The following is a 13,695-nucleotide window of genomic DNA, read 5'->3' as shown; positions in this document are numbered from 1 at the left end:
TCTCGATGTCAGTAAGAAAGGCTTATTTAAAGGAGTGCTTCTGGGGCTGCTCATCCTAATTGCTTTCCTTCCCCTCTGCCTCCCCAAGAAACAAAAAAAAATACCACACTGCAGTCTCTCGGGAGTTTTTTTAGCCTTTAAACTAGTCGTTTTGAACAATTGTCACTTGTTCTGAGTAATATGACTTTCTAGAATTAGAAATAATTGAGTAATCTTTAAAAATAGATCTCAACTGTGGTTTGCTTTTTAGGTGCAGTACAGCAGATAGCCGATTAGCTGCCTATGAAGTGTTGGTAATGTTGGCTGATAGCTCACCTTCCAATCTTCAGCTTATTACAAAAGAGCTGCTTTCTATGCATCACCAGTGTGACCCTGCACTTACCAAGGAGTTTGACGTAAGCAAGAAGCCATTTTTTAATTCGCATTAGCGTGATAGCGTTAGTACTGTATAATCGATCTACTGAGCTGCTTCATTCAAGAAATTTCCATGGTCTTCAATTCAAAATTACAAAAAGCAGACAAGTAAATGAAGATCCAGTTGATCTTTCTGAGAATCAGCTACTCTTGTGAGTCTTTGTCAATTATCTGCATAAGAAAGAAGTGTTGCTTAATTATCACCAATTTCATTTAGATATGTTTTAGGCTGCTTTTTCAGTTTTGTGCTGAATATTAACTACAAATGAGCAAATACGGCTCTTGTGATATTTCAGAATTGATTTTCCTGGTTTTCTATAAAACAGCACATAACATAGTGGTGACTATAAAAGAGATGTTGGGGTCTCACATGTTCTATAGTTTATTGAGACAAAAAATGTTTCTCGTTCTATTCTAGTATCTTCCCCCAGTGGATAGTCGCTCCATTTCAGGATTTGTGGGACTCAAGAATGGTGGTGCTACCTGTTACATGAATGCTGTCTTCCAGCAGCTATATATGCAACCTGGTCTCCCAGAGGTAATTGGTTCAGTATCCTGTAAAGTCTTCTTTTCAGAATTAACTGTCACCTGAGCTGCAAGTTTATTTCACAGCATTTGTAACATGAATTGTTGTTTTTTTCTAAAAAAAAAAAAGTGTATATGCGTAGTCTATATATAAATATGTATAGTGCATATACATAGCACATATACACTAAAAATATAATATATACTCACACAAATTATTACTTTTAACTCATCATGCTGTGTCATAAAAACCTAAAGTATTAGTTCTTGGCAAAGTTAGTAAAGTTATTTGTTTCCTCCCAGGCCCTGCTTTCCATTGATGATGATACAGACAATCCAGATGACAATGTGTTCTATCAAGTTCAGTCTCTTTTTGGTCACTTGATGGAAAGCAAGCTACAGTATTATGTACCTGAGAACTTTTGGAAGGTATTACTTTTGTTTAGAATATATACTTTCCTACTTAACAGTTAACCTTTTTTTTACCCTTTTCTCATTACAGAATTTCTAGGGATAAAGTTTTAACTCAAAAAGACAAAATGTGTATAAATAATGCTTATTAGAGAAGGTTTTTTTAATATTTATATGGAACTACTACCTCTTTATATTTATACTTGATACAGATCTTCAAGATGTGGAATAAAGAACTTTATGTTCGAGAGCAACAGGATGCTTATGAGTTCTTTACCAGTCTTATAGATCAAATGGATGAGTACCTCAAGGTAAAAACCTCAGATTTCTTTCCTTGTTTACATGCTTCTCTTGGTAGTCAGTCTATTTCTGTCAGTTATTCTCTTTTCTTTGGAAAAGAAGGCAGAGAACCACTTGACCATTTTGTGATCTAAGTAATATTCAGAGGCTTAAATTTCATACTGTATGCTTGGTCTTTCACTCTGAAAATATATATAACTGTCTAATTTTACATCTCCAACAGAAAATAGGAAGAGACCAAATATTTAAGAATACTTTTCAAGGTATCTTCTCTGATCAGAAGATCTGCAAGGACTGTCCTCACAGGTAATGTTAATTTTAGTGCATTAGGTAACTTGTTATGTGCTGCTGTAAGTATTACAACGTGTAGGTCAAAGCAGCACAAAAAGTAATATGCATTTGACTGTAAGCATCGTAGCTGTTGATAGCTACGGGGCAAATGCAATATTATTTTCTATGCATGTCTTGTTAATGTACTTTAGATAGGTTCCCCTCTGTCAATGTCTTTACCTTTTTTCTTCTTTACTTTAGGTATGAGCGTGAGGAAGCCTTCATGGCTCTCAACTTAGGTGTGACTTCATGTCAAAGTTTGGAAATATCATTGGATCAGTTTGTTAGAGGAGAAGTTCTGGAAGGAAGTAATGCATACTACTGTGAAAAATGCAAAGAAAAGGTATTGTTTTAATATATATGAGTATTCAGCTGTAGATTAGTGTTTTCTTAAGAATTGCATGGTCATATGAAGCCATATTTAAATACAACTTTAATTATAGAGTTAAAACCACAACCCATGTAAATAGCTTTCTTCATTCCTTGTAACTCATATTGTGGACTAAATGTTTAGAGGGATGGCAGAATGGTACAGTGTTTTGTAATATACCAGCCCACTGCACAAACATAACTGCAATAGTACCCTTTTTGTAGGCATTAGTCATCCAATGGTCATCCTACCTCCTGTAGCAGTATTGTGCATCAGTTCAAGATGGTTGGAATCAGGCATCTATGGAAAAATGTTAGAGCTTGCTTGAGTTATATAGATAGTGGTGATACTCTTTTGTCTTTTTAAGAGAACTACAGTGAAGCGTACATGCATTAAGGTCTTACCGAGCCTTTTGGTGATTCACCTGATGAGATTTGGCTTTGACTGGGAGAGCGGTCGTTCTATTAAGTATGATGAACAAATAAGGGTAAGAAAACTATTGGTTATGCTCCCCATTCCCACCATCCCCTCCACTCAGTGGAGTGGGGTGCACTCACCCTTCTTATTCATACTCCTTTATTTCCTCCACTTTCCAATGGTGGGCTTTTGAATATGTGGAACACTTACAATATGATCACGGTACAGAAAATAAGTACTTTTCCTTCAAGCTTTGCTTGCCTGCAGCGTTCTCAGATACCTTTCAGAAAGCAAAAGCCTCTGCAAAGATGTTCTATTTAACTTGTGTAATAAGGATGAAAAGTTGTACTACCGTGCTTTCCTTTAGCACTTCCAATATGGGAGTATTAATAAAACTCTTTAAAAAAAAAAAAAAATAAGCAGGTGCATGACACAATCTCTCCGTTTAAAATTTCTCTTCAAACAGTTTCCCTGGATGCTGAACATGGAGCCTTACACTGTGTCAGGGATGGCTCGTCAGGATTCGTCCTCAGAAGTGGGGGACAACGGTAGAAATGTGGATCAAGGAAGTGGAGGTTCCCCAAGGAAGAAAGTTGCACCTACAGAAAACTACGAGCTTGTTGGTGTGATTGTTCACAGTGGCCAGGCACATGCAGGGCATTACTACTCCTTTATAAAGGACAGGAGGTAATGTCCAAGACTCACATAATGGCTTTGAGAGCAGTCTAAAGACTAGTTTTGGGAAGGTATAGTGAGCCATTCAGAGCTCTTTTGGAAGCACTGGTCTTCCTTAACACCTAGCAGAGCTATCCACGTTATCAAAGTATCATGAATTCTTATGTGTCTTGTATTGCAATGAGAACTTCTGGTGACACTCGTGGGTGATGTGCTTCTCTTGTATTTTCAATCAATTTTTTGGTAATCAAATTTTGTCATTGAGTTAAGCTTTCTATTTTCTGTCAAAACAAATGTGAGTTCAGGTTGTTATTGCTAGGGTATTTGGGGTGGTTTGGTTTTTCTCTAGACAATCAAATAATATTGCTTCTGTTCTATTTCTGTTCTTTTTTTTGATTACAGAGGATGTGGAAAAGGAAAGTGGTATAAATTCAATGACACTGTTGTTGAAGAATTTGAGTTAACTGATGAAACCTTGGAATATGAATGTTTTGGTGGAGAGTACAGACCTAAAGTCTATGATCAATGTAAGCAGAAGTGAAGATGAATTTACAGTAGCTTTATTTCATATTAGCTCTCAATAGAGCTAAGTCCATTATATCTATTTAGAGTGACATGATCTAATAATCCTTCCCAAACATTTTTTCTGATTCTGATATACTGAGGGACATCACTTGTTATGTCCTAATATGTTCTGCTATGGCCTAATATATTGAACCGTATTCACTGTTGTTTAGCTTTTTGTGAACTGAATAGCAGAGGAGATTCAGAGGTAAAATGGCATGTTATTAAAAATGGTTTAAAGAAAACACAAAACAGGCCTTATTTTAGGCTAGTCAAAATGTGCGTAGAACATGGTGTGGGATCATAGAGTTGAACTCTACAGTGCTTTAAAGAATTAATAATGGTAGAATTATGTTTGGAGTTCACTTACTTTGTAATTCTAATAGATATCTTTTTAAAATATATATGCTCTGTGTGTGCACTTTTTATTATTCACTAACACAGACTGCTTTTTGATCTTAGAAATAACTTCGTATGGCACAGTCTGTATTACTTGCATACCCAGTTTCATTCCCCTGTAGGGGTGAAAAGGGTGCTAAACCTTCAAAGGCTTTTGTTGAATCCCTTTTCTCTCATTAGCTAATCCTTATCCTGATGTACGTCGGCGCTACTGGAATGCCTATATGCTGTTTTACCAGAGAGTGTCTGATCAGAACTCTCCGGTCTTACCAAAGAAAAGTCGAGTGAGTGTTGTGCGTCAGGAAGCTGAGGACCTCTCCTTGTAAGTTTCTCTTGTGTCTGTAAAGGCTTCTCCTATATTGATGTCTAGATCCTATCTCCAGAGCTAAGGAATGAATAATTCTTGTTCAACACAGGAGTGTACTGATCCTTCTGGTTTTCTTTAAGCTGCTTATTTGAATGGACTTGTATTGGTTTTATAAGCTCCTCTTCCATACTCTTGTCACTGTTGGAATAAGAAATTCAAGCTGATTGACAGCCTCATAAGTTACTTAGACTGTCATCTGAATTTGCTTTATGATGGTACTGGCTCTGTTGGTATTTTAAAACTTCAACTGCAGATTTGTCGTAGGATTTCGCTATTGACCTTGAGCTTCTATATGTTTTAGATCTGCTCCATCTTCACCAGAAATTTCACCCCAGTCATCACCTCGACCTCACAGGCCCAACAGTGATCGCCTATCCATCTTAACTAAGCTGGTTCGGAAAGGAGAAAAAAAAGGACTTTTTGTAGAGAAAATGCCTGTCCGGATATATCAGGTAGAGTACTCTGCAAGTTGCAAATAAATGCTATTCATACAAAATCGAAGTTCATAGGAAGAAGACAGTTTTGAAGGTGGCCTTGAAGTAATTCAGTTATTAAAAACAAAGCTAGAAAGTAACTCTAGATTCTAATACAAAGTTCTTAACAAGCTGTTCAGTGATATGTTATTGTACATCTTGCTGTCCCTTCTCACAAAACTGACCCATTATTCCTTGCTTTGAAAAAACTGCAGGCAAAGTAGTCAAACATGAGATGCAGCAGCAGTCAGCATGCAAACAGGGAGAGATGAGAGCAGAGAAGATGCTTCGTTTGAAGTACGTTTGAAGAATGGAGAACTCACAAATTAGTTACTCTCTAGTTCTCAAGTTTCACAACAATGTAAAAGGCAGGAATATAAGAAAGCACAGCCAGCTAGTTCTGCCTATTAGCTTATGTAATCCTGCATGTGTTCTCAAATGGGAGAACAAAGATATTGTAGGCAGCACTGCAAGTCAGAGCTGATAACAGGTGTGATGGCACTAGCAGAGCAGCGAGAGGATGGTAGGTTCAGTATTCATTCTCTGTCATAAGAGGAAGGTCTGCGTCTGCAGGCCTGCAGGTGTGGTGGGGGTGCAATCTTGCATATATTTGGTCTTCTGAGCACACACCACCCTGCTGATCTGTTTATGTGCAGGAGTGCCAGCGTTACAGAGTAAACTGTGCCAGCTATACACAGCCCTCCACCTGTACCAGGACGCTGGTACTCACTTTAGGCATTCCGGTATCTGGGGTTGTGTTACTACAATAAACATAACTTGGCTCAAATTTACTGAGAGTCTTTCAGCAAAATTTTATATGATAAAGGGGTTCTTGGCATGTTAGTACGTCACTAGCATACCATGGTACATGTAAATTTGCTAAGCAAGGCTTTCAGATTTGAAGGACTTTTTTTTTTGGTATTTTGTTAAAAGCAAGCAAAAAATAGAATTTAGCAGCAGCTTCTTTTTCCTTTACCATAATGGTCCAGTGATTAAGTCTATCAATTATTCTGTGTTTTGCAATATCCTTTGAAGAAAATCACTGGTTGTATACGAATCTCTAAGCTTCCCGAATGGTTTTGCCCTCCACCAAACTAGTGATTCAGAGTATTAACAGAATAGGTCTGATACTGGTTTATAAACACCACGCATATTTATGGGTGAGATGAAGTGTTAGAGAAATGTTCTTTGACAGTGTTTTATTTTCTTTTTTGCATTCTTTTTCTTCAAAAAAAAATCTACAGATGGTGAGAGATGAAAACCTGAAATTTATGAAGAATAGAGATGTGTACAGTAGTGACTACTTCAGTTTTGTTCTATCATTAGCTTCACTGAATGCTGTAAGTAATTAAACCTTAATCTTGGAGTACTTGGAAAACATTGGGTAGGCAGGACCACAGAAGAGCCATAACAAGAAAAATATTTGATGTGACTTTGCTTTTCCAGCTGAGCAATTCCTTGACACCTATAATTCTGCACACTGATAGCATCTGTCTCAAAATTGACTCCAGCCTCTTGTTACAGAAGTGGGAAAATGCCATGGTGTAAATGCATAGTAAAACTTATGAAATACTTTCTTAAATTGATGCAAACTAAGCTCTAGTGGGACGGAAATTCCCCTCTGTATCGAATATCCAAAAATCAGCATTAGTCACCTCAAAGCTGATAGACCTTCCATCATTTCAATACAGTTTAGTCTACTGAAGTTTTTCTGAATGTAGTTACTGATTAATAAACCAGCATTTATTAAATTTCTGAAATCTACAGACTTAGTGGGCTTTACAGGAAGTTTTTTTAGCATATTTGTTAAACTAGCGTAGTCAGCACTGAAGACAGGTTTTAGTACAGAAGAATATGGTTTGCTTTGTTCTCCAAATGAAATAAATTACTTGAATAGAATATCTTCATATATTTAGAAGACTGCAGGCATAGTTCTGCTCTGGAGTAAATCTGATGTTTCTTTCAGACTAAGGTAAAACATCCTTATTATCCATGCATGGCAAAGGTGAGCTTACAGCTGGCAGTCCAATTCCTCTTCCAAACCTATCTCCGAACCAAGAAGAAACTCAGGTGAGACCTGACTGGGAAAGCCACTTCTGGCTTATTAAAAAGACAGACATGATACGAAACATTGCTTAGGTTTTGGAGGTGGTTTTCTTTCATTACAACCCCTGGTTTTGTTTCCTTATTAAAGGGCTGATACGGAAGAGTGGATTGCAACCATAGATGCACTGCTCTCCAAAAGCATTGATGCATGTCAGTGGTTAGTTGAATATTTCGTTGGGCCAGAGGGACGGGAGCTTGTCAAGTAAGTACTGGTAATTCTGACTTTTGTGTGGTGTTTTGTGTCTTGTGTACGGATGAGGCTTCATAATATGATCTGGCCTACACTGGTGCGTTGCCAAGGAGTTGACTGTGCACGTTCTTTAAGCAGGCACTCTAAATTATCGCTTAGGTTTTTACTTCCCGTATTTTCCTCTGTTCAGCCTTTTCAGTAATTCTGAAAATCTAATAAAATGGTGCAGTGTATGTGAAGGATGCAGGTGTTTAGTTCAGAGGAGTGCATTGGAGTGTGTTTAGTCACTCCTGCAAATAGAAGGAAAGGAGAATGTGGTGAAAGTGTTTAGAGTAAGGTAAGTTAAAAATGATCTGACAAAGATCACAGATAAACTACAATGCATTTATCTCACCATCAAGATCAGCTAATAGCTGTTTTCAAAACTCCAACTTCAAAATCTTGGAAAACTGATAAGAGTAGTTTCTCTGAAGTTTCATTGAGAGACAGGATCATATGATAGCTCTTAGTTCTACCTTTTTGTTCTTTAAAAATAAATATATAGTAGTATTATAGGTTTTAGTTGTGACAAACAGGAATGTAGGAAAATAAGTTAAAGCTTATCCACAGAAGTATGTTCCAATAATATTTGAACTATTATCCTTTTTAAAATGATAAATACCACACTTAGGCATAGCAATTGTGTGTACACGTTGATTCCAGTTCTCTTTGCAGCTTTACCTTTTATCTTCCAGAACTTTCCTCCTGGAATGCAGTGTGAGAGAGGTGCGAGTTGCTGTAGCTACTGTTCTTGAAAAAACCCTCGACAGTGCCTTGCTTTATCAAGAGAAGGTTAGTGACACCTCACCAATGATGCTGTTGATTGTCTCTGCCTCAGCTCTTGCTTCCACTTGGAGGCAATGCTATGTGATTTTGTAAATGACAAAGCGGAAGGTTCACATCTACCGGCTTGTAGCTCTTTCTTGAATTAGTTAATTTTTGTTTGTCCCTACACTGAAAGGTAATATGCTTCAGTAATTCTTAGAATTTAAGTTTGAAGGTAGAAACAATTGTCTCACTTCAGCTTGTCTTTATAAACATCACATTCTCTTTAAAAGTTTTGGAATCTGTTTTTGTGAAATTTATTCTTTTTCTGTAACTGAGATCCTAGAAATCAGCTTTAATTTTTAACTTAATTTTTAATTTTCTTTCCTCAGTCAGAGTTTTAATGTAAGATTTCTATAAAGTTCTCCAAGCTGAGTAGAATAGTAGGGAGATGAACACTTGCAGTATAGCTTGAGAGCTTTTGGTTACTTACTCTGGGCTGTTAGCTGCTATCTGTGAAATAATATCCTAATGCCTTTAATGTGCTTCACAAAGTAAACACTAAAATTGCTTTCCGCATAAGTGAATGCGGTGCTATGTTAGCCTGAGATATTGTTATGATTTACTTCTAATCCAGTTTATTTTATATTACTATAATGACAGGAACATTTGAACATCAGTTACCACTTGACTGAGTCATTTGAATCACTTTAAGAATATTGCAAACTTACGTAACCACAGAGTTCCACTTCTTTAAGCAAGTTACCTGCATGCTAATGCTTTCCTTACTTTCCTGTTTAATATATGCACGTTAAATCAGAGTTAAAAATGGTAAGGTTGTAGTCCTATGTTAATCATGCATATTAATCACAGCAAGCATATTTGACAATACATGTGATTTTGTTAATCGAACCCAAAATTTAAAATGTAGGAATTACTGTATTTTAAGCAGGAGACAAGCATTTAAATTCAAGTTAATTGTTTTCACAGTTAAAAAGTCTACATCAGTTACTGGAGGTGCTACTTGCTCTACTGGATAAAGATGTTCCTGAAAACTGCAAAAACTGTGCTCAGTACTTCTTGCTATTCAACAATTTTGTACAGAAGGTAAGCAACCATTTATATTTTGTTACTTTAATTTTAAAGAACCGTAGTAAAACAGCTAGTCATCCATCTTTGTAGAAGGTTTCAACAGCACAATGTAATTCCTCCAGAGAGTATTTGATTTTCATTTTGGGGTTGCTTTTTCTTTTTTAATAAGTGGCTTTGAACAATGATTTAATCCTAAATCATCCAAAAATATACAAGCAGTGTATACTTATTGAAGATGTCGTTTCTGAATGCTGGGGGTTTGTTTCTTGATTTTTTTGGTAGATTGGTCTTTGTCTCCTCTAAAACATACTAGTCATTTGGGATATTTTTTTGTCATATAGGAAGTAGAATGAATGACTGAACTGTGCTGTTCACCCCAGTATGAATCTCTCTATCCCCCTATTCTTTTTCTTTTTATATGACAGTTATTTTGCCTTTAGCAATTCTTGTCTAGTTTATATAATGTGCGGTATATAATGAGACACCTTTTTAAAGGAAGGTGCAGTGCTTAGCACTGTTTTTCTTTTGTGCCTTACAGCACTAATTCTTTACTTGGATAGGAATGTAACTTTTATTTATTGTCTAAACAGCAGGGCATAAGGGCTAGCAGTCTTCTTCTCAGACACTCTGCTTTGAGGCACATGATCAACTTTCTCCTTGGTCCTAATCGTCAGAGTAACCAGGTAAAGCTAATGTAGTCATTCAGGGTTTAAGATGCTTACATTATGGGCAAATACTGTTCATGTGACAAAGTAGACTATTCCATGGATTATTCTGCAAACTTCATGCAAGCCTTAAAGTTTGTGTGTACATAGTAGTTAACATGGAAAAATGTCTGCATGGACAGAAGGGAGTGTCATTCTTGGGATAATAAAATTTTCAACATATTCAAAGTCTTGGAACATAGAGGTGGGCTGTTAAGGGCGTTGCTTTGTTTTGACTTAACAGGAGTTGACTAAATCAATCAGGTGAAACTTAATTAAATTAAATTTAATTAAATTTCTCCTTTGGCTCAAACAGAACCGCAGATGGAGTTCAGCACAAGCACGTGAGTTTGGATATCTTCACAATACTGTGGCACTGCTTGTTTTGCACTCGGATGTCTCCTCACAAAGAAATGTTGGTAAGAATTGCATTTTTGCCTTCTGTGACGTTTCATTTTGGTTACTTTAAACGGGAGTAACTTAGGCATCATTGAGGAGAAATACAATCACTTCAAATTTAAGGCACTGGTTAGCAGGTACATTTGATTACTCATTACTTTTCTATACAAGTACTGAGAGGCTGTAGCAAACAGCATTTACAGGCATTGGGTAGGGAAAAACTAATCTTGAGATGAGCATTATTATGCCTTTCTCTCCAACACAAACAGCCCCACTTGCCTCAAAGGTCTTCCTTCATGTGGATGAATCAATTTATCGTTGCTGTCTGGGAAAGGCTTGTAGCCTGTCAGGCTGTACGTTGTCTGCATTTGTTATGTTTTTTGCTAGTCTTAAGGGGAATATTTGGACCAAGCTACTGAATAATAAGCAATGGAATGCTCCTGGATATTTCTGACAAGAGACAGATATCTAAATAAGCATAACAAAGAAACGAGTTCTGATCTTCAGTGCCCTCAAGGAAGCATTTCAAGTTTTCTTTTTGAAAGAATAACTTGATGTCTGTCCAAGGTTAAAAGTTTCTGGAGTTGGGGGCAGTCAAAAACCGTAAAATAACAGAAGAATGATAAACGTTTTGAATGTGCAACAGTGGGAGTGAAATTAAGGCTCAAAGTCCTGATGGTAAATACTAACATCCTGCTTTTGCTTTTTTTGTGGTTCATCTCCCCATGTTGTCACTAATGTAAATGGCACGTCAGTACAAAAGTTTATTTGGAGTGTAACCATACAGGCTAGTTGAGGTGACCGTCATTAGAGATGACAGGATGTCAGATAAGCAGCAGTGTCTTCAAGGTGTATAGAACAAACTGATTTACTAGTGGATTGCTTTTCTATTTGCTGTTACAGCTCCTGGTCTCTTTAAGCAGCGTCCACCTCTAAGCATAACTACTTCGGGTCCACTTTTGACGCTCCATGGGGAAGTGGAAGCCTTGTTATTCCTGTCTGAGGGAAAACCTTACTTAATGGAGGTATCTGTTCTAAATTTTACCCTGCTTGAACCTAAAGGCTTGTCTGCCATTAGTTCTTTGAAGTATCTTAACATGAAAAACACTAAATGTTAAAAAGCAGCCAGCTGGGAGTATGTGGGTTTTATTTTGAGCCTAAACAAGAAGGCACCTTCAGTTTCTTCTTGACACCTTACTCTAGTAAATCCCTAAGCTTTAAGGTCTAGTATGAGTGTTTACAAAGTTAGCAAAGAATGTATTCTACAAGTGTACATGCAGTCATTTACAGTATGTCAGTTGGAAGCACTAACTCGAATCACTGTGACTTAATGGGTCATGCTTGACTCAGACCCTTAGGGGTGGGCAGCAGGAGCTGAGTGGAGTGCTGTGAGTGAAGAGGTTCAGCTCACCGGGCCACGCAGGTGCTGGGAGGAAAAAAGTAATGCAGCCATTTCTGGAGAAAAAATAACATTCTATTATAAACATGATCCATCCCTTGAAAATAATTGTGTGGCTGTGTTTGAAATTGTTTATCTTTTTGTTAGGTAATGTATGCGTTACGAGAGCTAACTGGATCCCTGTCAGTTGTCATTGAGATGGTTGTGTACTGCTGCTTTTGCAACGAGCACTTCTCCTTTACTGTGCTACACTTCATCAAGGTAGAGATGATCAAGATAGTTTCTTCTAGGTTTTGATCATACTGTGTTTTATGTGTTATAATGGCGCTAGGATCTGCAGAACTGGATTTTGAGAGGGTTTTTTAGTTGTGGTGTTTTTTGCTGTTTAACTTTTGGTATTTAACTTCTGCTGTTTAAAATAACTAATCTTCAGAAAGCCTGGTAATTGTGTCATCCACACATTTTATTATCAAAGTAACTTTATATTTCTCACTTGCAGACTCAGCTGGAAACTGCTCCACCTCATGAATTGAAAAATATATTCCAGTTACTCCATGAGATACTGGTAGGTGAATGGTAAAGACTTGTATATTTAAGTACAGGACTAAATTTTTATTGATGCATGATGAGGAAAAAAAAAAACAGGACTGCAATGATAATTTTAACATCCAGGTATCTTTGATCCTTCAGTTTGATTTTTTTTTTTTTATTACTTCTTAAATTGCTGTCTTGATAATCTGGTGTTATGTGGAACTTCCTGAGTCTCCTGTTTTTCATACTGAGGTGATTAAAAGCATTTCCTAGTATAGATTCTCAGGTATAAAGCATAACTTACTTCTACTGACCTTTTTCTTTCATGCCAGGTTATTGAAGACCCCTTACAAGTAGAACGCATCAAATTTGCTTTTGAAACAGAAAATGGATTAATAGGCAAGTAAGCCAGTGTGTGAATGTTACTGTCTCTCCTACTGACCCTTATGTCGATAATTCATACTGATTTGTTACTTCTCATTAAAACTGTTAGGTCTCCATTTGACCACACACCTTACTGAAGTGAAGTTACCAAAGCATATAAGTGATAAGGAAGGCCCAGAAAGACGAGAGCTTGTTTCATGTGAATCAGAAGAGGCTGTGTGTAACAAATGCAGATTAGCCACATAGTGCTCAAGGAGCACGTGTAATCAATGAATGCAGCTTGTGTATCTCTTTCATAGCTGTCTGGATGAGGAGCTGCTTCAGATTGTGGCTTTTACCTGAATTTATTTTGGATACTGGTTTAGTGAGAGACAATACTTAGCTTTTTTCTTTTTCTCTTGCGCTTCAGTGCTCTTCTGTTCACTCATTTCTGTGTGTGACTGATAAAAGGTAACATGCAGTAGTGTCAGGGATTAAGTAGTTATCTTTTCTCTAAGTGGTCCCACTTGAACTGATCCTATTCTGTAATTTGGGCAATATGTGACCTTTTGTTCTTTCTCTACAGAGAAGAGATCTAATTATTCAATTAGATTATGTTGAAGGCTTATTGTGTTTTGGTATTAAATCATACATTTTACAAGAACTGCTGCGAGTTTGGGGAGTGAATGTTGTAGTTCTACCTTGAAGTCTCCTAGCAACAGCACTGAACAGCTTCCAGTTTCACTGCACGTGGCCCATGACCTATCAGTCACATTGACTGGTCTTACTCCACGGAAAGAAACCAGCAAGTAGTTTTCTGTGGCCCTCAAGAGGGTGTTCATGCTTAATTTGCAGAATGCCA

The 13,695-nt window shown here is 37.1% G+C and overlaps 1 protein-coding gene across 3 annotated transcripts in view; it reads left to right on the top strand.

The window, feature by feature from the left end:
- Positions 1-13,695, top strand: part of USP24 (ubiquitin specific peptidase 24) — a 60,387-nt gene that overhangs the window by 40,948 nt on the left and 5,744 nt on the right. For 2 of the 3 annotated variants that reach the window (XM_035333018.1, XM_035333015.1), the window contains 22 exons: positions 251-395; positions 833-952; positions 1,243-1,368; positions 1,563-1,661; positions 1,874-1,956; positions 2,182-2,323; positions 2,718-2,837; positions 3,234-3,454; positions 3,845-3,969; positions 4,586-4,727; positions 5,074-5,224; positions 6,490-6,585; positions 7,212-7,315; positions 7,440-7,553; positions 8,276-8,372; positions 9,336-9,452; positions 10,028-10,120; positions 10,458-10,560; positions 11,444-11,565; positions 12,087-12,200; positions 12,439-12,504; positions 12,803-12,869. In XM_035333018.1, the coding sequence (XP_035188909.1) occupies positions 251-395; positions 833-952; positions 1,243-1,368; positions 1,563-1,661; positions 1,874-1,956; positions 2,182-2,323; positions 2,718-2,837; positions 3,234-3,454; positions 3,845-3,969; positions 4,586-4,727; positions 5,074-5,224; positions 6,490-6,585; positions 7,212-7,315; positions 7,440-7,553; positions 8,276-8,372; positions 9,336-9,452; positions 10,028-10,120; positions 10,458-10,560; positions 11,444-11,565; positions 12,087-12,200; positions 12,439-12,504; positions 12,803-12,869 (2,567 nt within the window). The remainder of the gene's footprint in view (positions 1-250; positions 396-832; positions 953-1,242; positions 1,369-1,562; positions 1,662-1,873; positions 1,957-2,181; positions 2,324-2,717; positions 2,838-3,233; positions 3,455-3,844; positions 3,970-4,585; positions 4,728-5,073; positions 5,225-6,489; positions 6,586-7,211; positions 7,316-7,439; positions 7,554-8,275; positions 8,373-9,335; positions 9,453-10,027; positions 10,121-10,457; positions 10,561-11,443; positions 11,566-12,086; positions 12,201-12,438; positions 12,505-12,802; positions 12,870-13,695) is intronic. The other variant, XM_035333016.1, reaches the window with a different exon arrangement.

The sequence above is a fragment of the Oxyura jamaicensis genome, chromosome 8 (assembly GCF_011077185.1).
Source record: "Oxyura jamaicensis isolate SHBP4307 breed ruddy duck chromosome 8, BPBGC_Ojam_1.0, whole genome shotgun sequence".
NCBI classification, from domain to species: domain Eukaryota; kingdom Metazoa; phylum Chordata; class Aves; order Anseriformes; family Anatidae; genus Oxyura; species Oxyura jamaicensis.
Note: the sequence above shows the minus strand (reverse complement) of the source record. Positions and strands in the feature narration are given on the sequence as shown.